Source organism: Sinocyclocheilus anshuiensis, unplaced genomic scaffold, assembly GCF_001515605.1.
Source record: "Sinocyclocheilus anshuiensis isolate Anshui unplaced genomic scaffold, SAMN03320099.WGS_v1.1 scaffold1957, whole genome shotgun sequence".
NCBI classification, from domain to species: domain Eukaryota; kingdom Metazoa; phylum Chordata; class Actinopteri; order Cypriniformes; family Cyprinidae; genus Sinocyclocheilus; species Sinocyclocheilus anshuiensis.
Window position 1 is genome coordinate 186,982 of NW_015537935.1, and position 12,485 is coordinate 199,466.

Genomic DNA, 12,485 nt, shown 5'->3' on the forward strand with positions numbered 1-12,485 from the left:
CTGTTATATATTTTCCATGCATTCACATGGATTTGAAAAATCCATTTGAAACCATTAGACATCCTAGATAATTTTCTAATGGAAATTTTCAACGGAGGCAAAAGGTCATTAGGAGACATTAGTCACCACAGGAGGCAGTTTGTGCTGCATGTTATTGATTTGCTGACATTTTTATGGTTTCCTTTAAACTCTTTATTTGTAGTTGATAATGAAGTTACAAAAAACACTTTTATGTTAAGTATGCTTTTATCCCAAAAGTATAGCCAAGTACACATACATATGGTTGAAATGGTGTCAACATTATATTAAAAAAAAATGTAGCCTACTTTTTATTTTACCTTAAACAGAAAAACAGACTAAAGTTGAAAAATCATGAGATATCACAATTGTGTGTATTGTGCAACACTTCTTTCTTCCACTAGCAAAAGCTTCGGTCCAGTTTTTTCAGGGCTCCAGTACAGACTGGTGGCTTGATTCCCTGTAAGAGAATTAAGATTTTTAATTGAGTCCTGTTGATGAGCATGTGCCGTATTTCAGCAATCACAAATGGTACATGTGAAAAGACACACGAGCATACTGTACTTTGTACAAATTGCATACAAGGGTGAAGAGAGTGGACATAGCCTTATCTTCCCATTCACTAGTGCATTCCTGAGGAGAAAAAAAAACATGTAGATCTCAAACGCTCATCACAAATCTTAGTGTCTTTTATTTCAACATAACAGATTCGATTAGTGCAACTGCTCTGCTTTGAGAAGGTCTCACCCCATTGAAGGTGATCCAGGGAACATGAGTGTGTGCTGGTTTGAGCACCTGCATCTTCACTGCATTCTGATGCATCAAACTGTGGCCAAGCTCTCCTCTGGTACAAGACTCTATGGTCTGCCATTTAACAAACGGTGCATAGAGCTGCAAACACTGGCAAAGAAAAAAAAAGACTCATAATGGCTTCTTCGGTCAAACATAATGCTGTAATGAGGGAGAGTAATGTTGGCTCAGAGATGCTTACAGGCTTAGCAGATTTTAGTACATCTGCAGATGACTCCATGCAGTAAATGACAGGAAATGCTGCATGATTGGCTGCATATAAAACACATGCCTATTAAAAAGAAGAAATATTAGGAATGTTAAATAGAGAAAGAGAGAAATCTTTTTCAAATCCACAAAATTAAGTGAGCTGCCTTGCTCTTTTTACTGCCTTCACACAGCATATTCCTGAGGTTTGCTTGTTGCTAAGCTAATAACAAAATACTCAAAACATAATACACAAACACAAATAAAAAAAAAAATCTATTAATATATTTAATCAATAATTTATTATGTAATGACATGTTGACTACGCTACAAATAAAATATACATGTTAGGTAATAAACTCACCTCAACCATGTTAGCATAGCACTCTGGTTCTCCATGTTGACATGAGAATGAATTATCTTCAGGAAGTTCCTTAAATTGCAAGTTAACAGTCATAGACACAAGAAACATCACAACATTTTATCAATTACAACACACAGACTCCTATGAAAGAGCAGAGGTGTACCTTAGCATTGCCGAAGGGCACCAGGTTGACTTTCATTATACCTTTTAGTAAAGTCCATGTTGGGAAGAGTTGCTCTGTTAGGAACGCTCTGCAGCCTGGACAAAGGCTCTCGTAATAGAGAGTGATCTCTACAGGAGGAACCACAGGGTCTGGCCGGGTTGCGTTCAGTTCCATACATTGTTTCCACACCTATTCAGATGCATAAGGAAAGATATTCCGGAAATATTTTGACAGTGCCACCCATAGTTGATTGTTTGCTTCAGTTGCTCTACCAAGGACTGAAATTCTCCAGGAAAGCTCTTTTCATGCTGAGCTAATCAAAATGACCACAGTTGATCACAGTTGAAAGTTAAATGGATTTGTGTGCCATTGAGAAGGTGATTAGCTACACCTGATTGAGTTTATAAGTCATTTTTAGGAGGGGGTGATAATTTTTCCAACTATTTATTTTTATTATTATTATTATTTTTTTTATCTTTAAACTATTTACAGGATGAACTTCTGACCCTGAACTAGGGTTTCACGATAAATCGCATGCGATATTTGTAGCTTGTCAGTGAACAACGGCTCTGTGTAGTAAATGTGAAAGCACGCACATGATGGACATTTACTGCTGATTACAGAACTGGCTTTACTGACAAGATGCGCATTAAATATCGCATGCGATTTATCATGCAGCCCTACCCTGAGCTTAGAGTATAAGAACATACAATTGTAGACATGAGGACCATCATCAAACTCATGATGTGACTCATGGCCTGTTTAATTGGAAGCTGTTTGTGTTCAAAAGCATGACAGTAATTTATAAGCACAAAGAAGTCTTTGAAAGTCATGTTGAGCACAGCTTCATTACAAGACCAGTGTATCTGTGCAATATACTCCATAAAAGTCAATATTCTAAACAGTCAGTAACACTGCAAATTAACATCAAGTACTATATTGCTTTATGCAAGTGAAAACAGATGCATAATTCTGTATTGTAGGTCACCTTAACCATTTTTAAATAAAAAGATCGACATGCCTTGAGATGCAGCAACATTACTCAACAAGCCACAAATCATTACAATCTTGATATTGAGCTGCAGAAATGCCTCTATCATTTAAAGATGGCATAAAAAGAACTTAATTGTTTCAAGACTTAAAATCAACCTCTTAAACAGACTTACCCCACATTCTATGGCAATCTCCAGAGACCTGCACCATTGGGATGGAGGGTATCCACATGAAGGCTTTGGGTGGGATTTACACTGGATTTCATAAACTCTGAGGAATATGACATAAAACACACAGAGCATTAGAGTGTTCATGCTGTTGGTATTTAGAGAGTCCCTGAGCTTTCTGTGAGCAGTATGAGAGCTTGCGTACACTTTACTCCCATGAAAATAGCCTCCAATCAACTGTGAGCAGCTGCAGCTGAACAGACACAACACTCACTGACCTCAGATCAGCAAAGAAAAGCTGCTCATGAGCAAAGAGGGTTCACAACCGAGTGTTGTGGCTTTGTGAATGTCAAAATAATAGATAACTATACATTACTACCTTAATAAAAATCTTGAAATATCTTAATTGTTTGAGTTGGTCATACCAAAACAAATGCCTAAAATCTACAGTTATTACGCATTCCATAATCCATATCTATACTTTTATCTTTAACCACAACTTCAGTTCAATTAACAATCATACAAATCGTTCTTTGATACAGACTGAAGAGTACATGAAATTAAATTTTATTTTGTTTATTTTTGCACACAATTATGATAGTATAAGATCTGTTTGTGTTTAATGGTCTGTTCAATGTTGGGATTTACAGGGGTTTGTGTTATGTTGCTGTTTTTGGGGGTTACCATTTTGAAGAGTAGAGCCTGTGGTTAGGTTGATAATAGGACAAGATACATTAAGACTATATAAACTGCATGTTGCATTTGAGAAATGCATTAAAAACAATAACTGTGCATGTGCCATTGTAGTGAAAGTATGTTAGTTATGTTAGCAATGTATGGGTGCTACTGCCAGCTAATAGTTTGCTGCTATTTGTAATTGTGTCCAATAAACTAAGTTAACTTTATTTTATTTATTTGTTTACCTTTCATTCATAAATTTATTCATTCATTCATTCATTCAGCTGGCTTACTCAAATATTTGAGTTAAATTTAAAGTTTAAATAGCTAATTGGGTCTACTCAGTTTTATTTGTGGAGAGAATGTAGTTATACAGATATAATTTTTTCACGTTTATTGAATTCAAAAGGTATTTTTAATTGATTTTATAGCTTTAAAATTTACTCAATATTTTTTAAGTGTAAACATGTTTTACCAAAAAATCATTTTGTGAAAGCTGGTAAGAAACACCAGGTACAAGCAGTGGTGTAATGTAACGAAGTAATAATACTTCGTTACAGTACTTAAGTATTTTTTGGGAGTATCTGTACTTTACTTGAGTTTTTATATTTCAGCCAACTTTTACTTTTACTCCACTACATTTCCTGATTAAAATGTATACTTTTACTCCGATACATTTCCCCAAAGCATATTTGTTACTTATTACAAAATAGTCATAAGTCAGAAGAACACGGACTGCAGGAAAGCAGGTTTGACGAATCAGTGGTCTGGCGTTTGCAAGTTAGACTCCTAAAAACACCTTTGCTCATGTGCAAACAAGTGCGCGCACAACCACGGATGATTCACTTTCCACTCAAGTCGAGTCTGGGGTGTGTGATATACAGTATATCTTCTGCGATAATATGGTAAGTGTTGTTGTAATGATATGCGTTCTGACATTATCAAGTAGACTATATCACCAAATCACACACAGAGTGCACGCACGTTGATTTATTAGTCTATTAAAACTCAAAATTCTAGGCATTCTAATTTGTATACGGCAAAATGCTTCTGTATGCTTTTTATATTTATATAATTTAATATAGTTAACTTAATCTATTTCACACAAAGAGTACCGTTTTTCTGCAGATATCAGCATGATAACTAATTTTCTGAGCAATGGACGGTGTTTACTTATTGAATGGATCAGCTTTTTGAACGAATCGGTTGATAAAAATGATTAAGTGATTCACTCATTAACACAGTCGAATGCTTTGTTCCTGAATGAATCAGCCGTTTGAATGAATCGGTTGAATCTCAATGACTCACTCATTAACAGTCACCAACTATTTTTTTCATGTTTTATATGTATATCAGTATTCAACATTTTATGTTTTAAAAACAAAACATTAGGCCTATTTATGCACCTGTAACTGCAGTTTAAAGGGGTCATATGATGAGATTTCAATTTTTCCTTTCTCTTTGGAGTGTTACAAATACATATATATATATATATATATATATATATATATATATATATATTTGCTTCTTTTCCATTTACTTGTACTTGTACTTTCAATACGTAAGTACGTTTAAGATTTAAAAAATACTTTTCATACTTAAGTACAATAAATATCACATACTTAGACTTTTACTCAAGTAATATTCTAAACGGTGACTTCAACTTCTACCAAAGTCATTTTCTGGTAAAATATCTGAACTTTTACTTGAGTATGGCTTTCAGGTACTTTATACACCACTGGGTACATCCTAAAACAATGTTGGGCCTCCTCTACACAACTTCTGAGTGTTGAGAGTTAAACAGGGCAAACAATTCCTGCCGCATATTGCAACAACATTACTCCAGCCAGACATGATCATTAGCTATGTGAGCCTATAGAGGTGGGCTGCATGGGCTTTACAGGACGGTCAGTTTTTAAAGTTTTCAGTTGGCTGGGGATTACAGGGGCAGCAAAAAGAACAGCCAAATCCATATGTGAAGCTGCAGAAAGAAAACACTAGGTGGCTTTGGATCAAGAGGGCTGAACCAAGTGCAGTTGCTACTGGGATGCAGATTGGGGCCTGATCAACACCGGCCGGCTCATCTGGGAGAGGGTGTGTGATGTTGAAAGATCCGACACACCCGAGGACCCCAGGGAACATCACTGAAAATGTGTCCCAGTGCAACAACACAATGAATCCCAGCTAACAAAAATAAGTTGACAGAATGTTTTGATAACATTCCCATTAAGTTATGACAACGTTATTTCGGAATGTTTTGTACATGTTGAAAACGTCATTTTTTTTTTTTTAATGTATTAAGAACGTTTTTTTGTGGGGTTTCTGCGAACGTTACAGGAACATTCCATCCTACCATTTTGAAAACATTACGAAAACGTTATTACTGAATGTTCTTTAAATGTTTAAAATGTCCAGTTTGTTTTTCATGTATTAAGGAAGTTTTTTTTTGGTGTATGTGAATGTTACAGGAACATTCCATTCTATCATCTTGAAAACATTATTAGTGAATGTTCTTTAAATGTTTAAAATTTGCATTTTTTCATGTATTAGGAACATTTTTTCTTGGTTTATGTGAACATTATAAAAACATTACATTCTATCATCTTGAAAACATGAAAACTTTATTTCTGAATGTTTTTTAAACATTCAAAATGTCCTGTTTTTCATCTTGTTAGGAAAATGTTAGGAAAAACTGTTTCTGAATGTTTAAACGTTATATAAAATATGCAAATATCCTCCAAACATTGCCCTGGGAACTTTTTGATAAAAGAAATATCAATTCAAACAATAACATTTGATAAAACATTACTAATTATATTTGTCAACACCAAAAACTGTAAGATACTACACAAACATGTTTCATATTTTAATATATTTGATAATTTTCATTCATATTTTATTTGTCTACCTTTTGCCAAGGATAAGTGCACTGTAACATACAGTACATCTAAATGAAAACAATAGCATAACTGATATCTTACTTTACTTTCACTTTTTATATACTCAAACATTCCACAAATTGAAACATTCCAAATCTTACATAACAAAATACATTCTGTGTGTAAAACAACTAATTAAGTGTGGTCTATGTGTCTTCTTTTCCACAAGTCTCTGCTTCGGGCTGAAGTGACACCTTAGATTGCAGCATCTATATAAACAAAACATAGTATTAGTATACAGTATATTCTGTATTAAATTTGCATTGTTTTCTTTATAATTTTTTTTTACAAACTACAAAAACTACAAAAGCCTTACCTTATCTCTGTGTGGTGCAAACTTCAGTGTTTCTGATATGAAGTCCTCAATTACTTTTTCCAGCACATTAGTGTGTGTTCGACGACAGGCATCTTAAAATCCAGTTAAGATACACAAAACCCAAACATGTTACTGTTACTTACAATAAATTATGATTACAGTATGTACAATACACTGCTGATTTCCTCAATACCTCATATGCAGTCTTTGGCATAGCTTGCTCTGAAAATAGAATTTGTCTTCAGCGACTTACTATAAAATGTTTGGAATAAGAAACAACTGAGAAACAACTCACGGATTATGACATTACATATTTCCAGTTCCTGGAAATTCTTCTTTCCCTTGCGGCCTTTAAAGGGGTCATATGATGCTGCTAAAAAGAACATTATTTTGTGTATTCGGTGTAATGAAATGTGTTTATGCGGTTTAAAGTAAAAAAAACACATTATTTTCCACATACTGTACCAAAACGTAGAATTAGTATACAGTATATTCTGTACTAAATTTGCATTGTTTTCTTTATTAATTTTTTACAAACTACAAAAGCCTTACCTTATCTCTGTGTGGTGCAAACTTCAGTGTTTCTGATATGAAGTCCTCAATTACTTTTTCCAGCACCTTGGTGTGTGTTCGACGACAGGCATCTTAAAATCCAGTTAAGATACACAAAACCCAAACATGTTACCGTTACTTACAATAAATTATGATTAAGCATACAGTATATACAATACACTGCTGATTTCCTCAATGCCTCATATGCAGTCTTTGGCCTAGCTTGCTCTGAAAATAGAGTTTGTCTTCAGCGACTTGCTATAAAATGTTTGGAATAAGAAACAACTGAGAAACAACTCACGGATTATGACATTACATATTTCCAGTTCCTGGAAATTCTTCTTTCTCTTGCGGCCTTTAAGACTATATTGGGCCCATAGAGCATTTGTCCTGAGTTTTCTAAGTAGTCTTCTGACCGACTCCCCAGGCGTGTTGCCTCCCATGAGGCTCAGCCAATCGATCTGAAAATAAATGTAATGCTATATTATGCTGCACAGCAATAACTAACAGCAATATCTGAACCAAGAAAAATAAAACTGTGTGCATCATTATATAAAATAAAATGGAAAACACAGGGTTGCTTTGGTGTTTGGTTTGTTGTGCTGTGCTTAGCCCACTACACCACTCCACCTCACCAAAGGCCACACACAGCTGGAGTTACAACAATGCATATGACACTGTGTTCCAAGTTAATTTTACACAGAATAGGCCACAGTGACAGACTGCTACGTTTAAAGAGAGGCAAATCATCAACATGCAAAGAAATGTCTAATTCCCTAGCTTACTTAAAACACTGTGGGGATACATTTTCAAGTGCTTCAAGAGTTGGTCTCTGCAATCAAGGTAGCTGTATTGCATGCCATATTTGACCTGCAAATTTACACAGTCACAAGTCTCAAGCAAAGTTCTTGCTGTTTTAGGAAGCTCTCGATGCCCATTTTTCCTCAGAATCTTTAACAGGGAATCAACTGCATTATGCTTGATTTGGAATTCACTGGTCCACAAGAGCAAGAGTCACTAAGACAAGGACTGTGAGAGGTAGAAGATTCGTTTTCATCACTGCTGGTCTCAGATATGTCATCAGAATCACTTAATTCCGAATCACTTGATTCACAATCTGCCACTGACACATGTTGTTGCTCTGACAACTGCAGAGTAAACAATCTCTTGGGAGATCTTGGGACATCTGATTGCATACATTCTGCATCTGTTGACTTTGTTTTGTTGGAATCTTTTTGCTGTTTTCCAGTATTTGTTATAGGCCCGATTTTTTTCTTTGCATAATTGTTAGGTATGTAACGATTCACTCAACTCACGATTCGATTCGATTCGATTCACGATTTTGATTTCACGATTCGATTTTCTCACTATTTTTTATTTTTTTTTACAAAATGAGATTAAAGACATTATACGGTAAATGAAAAAGTGTTGTTTTATTAGGCTATTGCTGCACATTTCTTTGTGAAATTGACATATAACAAAATTAAATTTAAATTTTAAAAATCAAACAAGTAAGTTACACAAATAAAATAAATCTCTTAATATGAACAAATTAAGGCTTTGTCTGTGATCTTTCCATTTAAAATTAGAGGCAACCACTGGATTTGAATCATTAACCAAACAAAGATGCAGCATATATGCAGCATGAATAGTTTTTAATCTAAATTAGACTGTCATTTCGAAATTTGAAGCAAAAACAGAATGGTCTGAATTTAGTTTTGTGAAACTATACTACATAAAACATATCTGAACGAAACAGCAGAAGAGCTGAATGAGACGAAGATTCACTCTCTGACAGCAGGTGGCGTTTATGAACAGCAATGATACAGTGTTTCCTGGGTTCCCTATCAGTCGGTCACTCTCGACGTCACATCGGTGATGACCGACGAATTGGGATCTCGCCAGAGAGACCAATCCACTTCGAGTGTAACTAAACGAGCCAATGGACATTGGCATGCGGATTTCGCATCTGGCTGCCACACCCCACAGCGCGGGTATAAGAGGCAGCAGGTGCACCGCATTAATTAATGTTTTCGCTGAGGAGCCGAGCCGAGCCGGTGACCCGGCAGCTCAGCGGTGGTACAGCAACGCGAGGGGACGTGACATCTCCGTTCCCTCCTTCAGAGAACGAGGGTTACATATGTAAAAACCGAGACTTTCCCTTTCAGTCATTCACTCTCTGCGTCACGTCGGTGATGAGCGACGAATTGGGATCCCTACCAACACGTCACAGGTGCTGCCCCCTCCAGTGCCCTGTGTAGGCCCCTAGACCCTTCCTATAAGGCAGACATTAGGACAGGGCTCTACACAGAGAAGTCAACCACTGCTGTTCCTCGCAACCCAACAGTAGGACTTGGATAACACTGGGAAAGATTACTAGGCTTTGAGGTCCCGCAGCACAAAGCAAATGGGAAAACTGAGGAAGGAGACAAATTAATTTTACACAGAACAGGCCACAGTGACAGACTGCTACTTTTAAAGAGAGGCAAACCATCGACGTTCAAAGAAATGTCTAATTCCCTAAGCTTACTTAAAACACTGTGGGGATACATTTTCAAGTGCTTCAAGAGTTGTTCTTTGCAATCAAGGTAGATGTATTGCATGCCAGATTTGACCAGCAAATGTACACTTTCACAAGTCTCAAGCAAAGTTCTTGCTGTTTTGGGAAGCTCTCGATGCCCATTTTTCCTCAGAATCTTTAACAGGGAATCAACTGCATTATGCTTGATTTGGAATTCACTGGTCCACAAGAGCAAGAGTCACTAAGACAAGGACTGTGAGAGGTAGAAGATTCGTTTTCATCACTGCTGGTCTCAGATATGTCATCAGAATCACTTAATTCCGAATCACTTGATTCACAATCTGCCACTGACACATGTTGTTGCTCTGACAACTGCAGAGTAAACAATCTCTTGGGAGATCTTGGGACATCTGATTGCATACATTCTGCATCTGTTGACTTTGTTTTGTTGGAATCTTTTTGCTGTTTTCCAGTATTTGTTATAGGCCCGATTTTTTTCTTTGCATAATTGTTAGGTATGTAACGATTCACTCAACTCACGATTCGATTCGATTCGATTCACGATTTTGATTTCACGATTCGATTTTCTCACTATTTTTTATTTTTTTTTACAAAATGAGATTAAAGACATTATACGGTAAATGAAAAAGTGTTGTTTTATTAGGCTATTGCTGCACATTTCTTTGTGAAATTGACATATAACAAAATTAAATTTAAATTTTAAAAATCAAACAAGTAAGTTACACAAATAAAATAAATCTCTTAATATGAACAAATTAAGGCTTTGTCTGTGATCTTTCCATTTAAAATTAGAGGCAACCACTGGATTTGAATCATTAACCAAACAAAGATGCAGCATATATGCAGCATGAATAGTTTTTAATCTAAATTAGACTGTCATTTCGAAATTTGAAGCAAAAACAGAATGGTCTGAATTTAGTTTTGTGAAACTATACTACATAAAACATATCTGAACGAAACAGCAGAAGAGCTGAATGAGACGAAGATTCACTCTCTGACAGCAGGTGGCGTTTATGAACAGCAATGCTACAGTGTTTCCTGGGTTCCCTATCAGTCGGTCACTCTCGACGTCACATCGGTGATGACCGACGAATTGGGATCTCGCCAGAGAGACCAATCCACTTCGAGTGTAACTAAACGAGCCAATGGACATTGGCATGCGGATTTCGCATCTGGCTGCCACACCCCACAGCGCGGGTATAAGAGGCAGCAGGTGCACCGCATTAATTAATGTTTTCGCTGAGGAGCTTTGTGAAACTATACTACATAAAACATCTGAACAAAACAGCAGAAGAGCTGAATGAGACGAAGATTCACTCTCTGACAGCAGGTGGCGTTTATGAACAGCAATGATACAGTGTTTCCTGGGTTCCCTATCAGTCGGTCACTCTCGACGTCACATCGGTGATGACCGACGAATTGGGATCTCGCCAGAGAGACCAATCCACTTCGAGTGAAACTAAACGAGCCAATCTGGCTGCCACACCCCGCAGCGCGGGTATAAGAGGCAGCAGGTGCATCGCATCAATTCATCCTTTCACTTCGGAGCTGAGCGGTGGTGCATCACTACTGCTCTCCTGTCCCTCGAGTGATTGCAGGATCGAGTGCGGGTGTTACGGCACAGCAGCGGTGGTCACGGTCTCACGGGAAAGAAAAAAATGATCGTCTTCGTGCAGACAGCCACACCAGGAGTGTCCGGTGGCCAGCTCCCCTGCATGCTTCATCACTAAAAGAGCAATCTATAAATAGCAACATAAATAGCGTCTTTTTAAAGATGTCTTATCACCTGTGCGTTTTCTGGATGTGGTCGTTGCTGTGGTCGATTGTTGCCTCACGTGTCTGGGCGTTGAGCACGCTGAGGAAGCATTTATGGATGGTGCATGTTCTTCTTGTGGGGACATGACCATCTCGGAGTTGCATAAAAAACTCCGTTACGTCAAACGTGGCGGAGTCCCTCTGCAGCGATCCAGTGTTCATCCCGGCAACCAGGGTGGCGCCGAGCCAGACCCAGAGATGATGGCAATGCTTTCCCGGGCCTCCGAGAATGTCGGGCTCGTGTGGAATCCTCCACCGCGTCCCGATCCTTCGAGGCTGGATGAATGGTTTCTTGGTGGTTGTCGCGCCCCCCTCCGGTGCCATTCTTCCCGGAAGTGCATGAGGAGATCGTGGAAGGCACCTTTTACTGCTCGAAACAAATCTTGTAGCTCCTCCGTCTTTCAAGAGGAGGAGAGTGGTGAACCGTGCATCACGGGATCACTTCCCTCCTCCTCTCTCACCAACGGGCAGCAGTGGGTTGCCCAAGAGCACCCCTCCTGCCCATTCGTGAAACCAGGTAAGGGCTGTAGCACTCGAGTCCCCGCTTCATGTCGTCACACGCCGGGCTGTCACAAGCTTCAAGCCGGGCTCCTGCGTTTTCTTCCTCACAAGGAGGAATCAGGTGAGCGTTACACTTCACTCCCAGACCCCACCCCCTGCCGTCACAGGCCAGGCTGTCACAGGCCCCGGGCCAGGTCCCTGTGTTCCACCACGCTGCCTTGGTGGTTGCGCTGGTTCCGCTGGCACGGTCTCTCGGAGCCTGGTTAGCGCTCCCCAGTCTGTCTCGGTGGCCCCTGCGGACCATCAGACTCGGCTACGCGATTCAGTTCGCCCGGCGTCCCCCCAAGTTCAGGGGCATAGCGGTAGAGCCGGTCCCTCCAGCCGATATGATGTATGGGTTTTACAGCCCTTACTTCATTGTGCCCAAGAAAAGCGGTGGGT

General features: G+C 38.5%; 1 protein-coding gene across 1 annotated transcript; it reads right to left on the bottom strand.

Moving 5' to 3' along the window:
* Positions 1–222: 222 nt before the first annotated feature.
* On the bottom strand, positions 223–2,944 carry LOC107658773 (gamma-interferon-inducible lysosomal thiol reductase-like). The gene is made up of 7 exons (XM_016447427.1): positions 2,708–2,944; positions 1,542–1,730; positions 1,379–1,447; positions 1,010–1,099; positions 766–918; positions 583–651; positions 223–478 (listed from the first exon to the last, which is right to left on the bottom strand). The coding sequence occupies exons 1-7, from the start codon at positions 2,846–2,848 to the stop codon at positions 419–421; spliced, it is 771 nt and encodes a 256-aa protein (XP_016302913.1). The 5' UTR covers positions 2,849–2,944; the 3' UTR covers positions 223–418.
* Between the last annotated feature and the right edge of the window lie 9,541 nt (positions 2,945–12,485).

Bases quoted from the DNA above. Each gene is read 5' to 3' on its own strand.
- LOC107658773 (XM_016447427.1), bottom strand. From the start codon at position 2,848: ATGAACACTCTAATGCTCTGTGTGTTTTATGTCATATTCCTCAGAGTT. The intron at 1,731-2,707 runs GTAAGTCTGTTT...GCATCTGAATAG, and splicing joins AGATTGCCATAGAATGTGGG to GTGTGGAAACAATGTATGGA. The intron at 1,448-1,541 runs GTACACCTCTGC...TTGCAATTTAAG, and splicing joins TGCCCTTCGGCAATGCTAAG to GAACTTCCTGAAGATAATTC.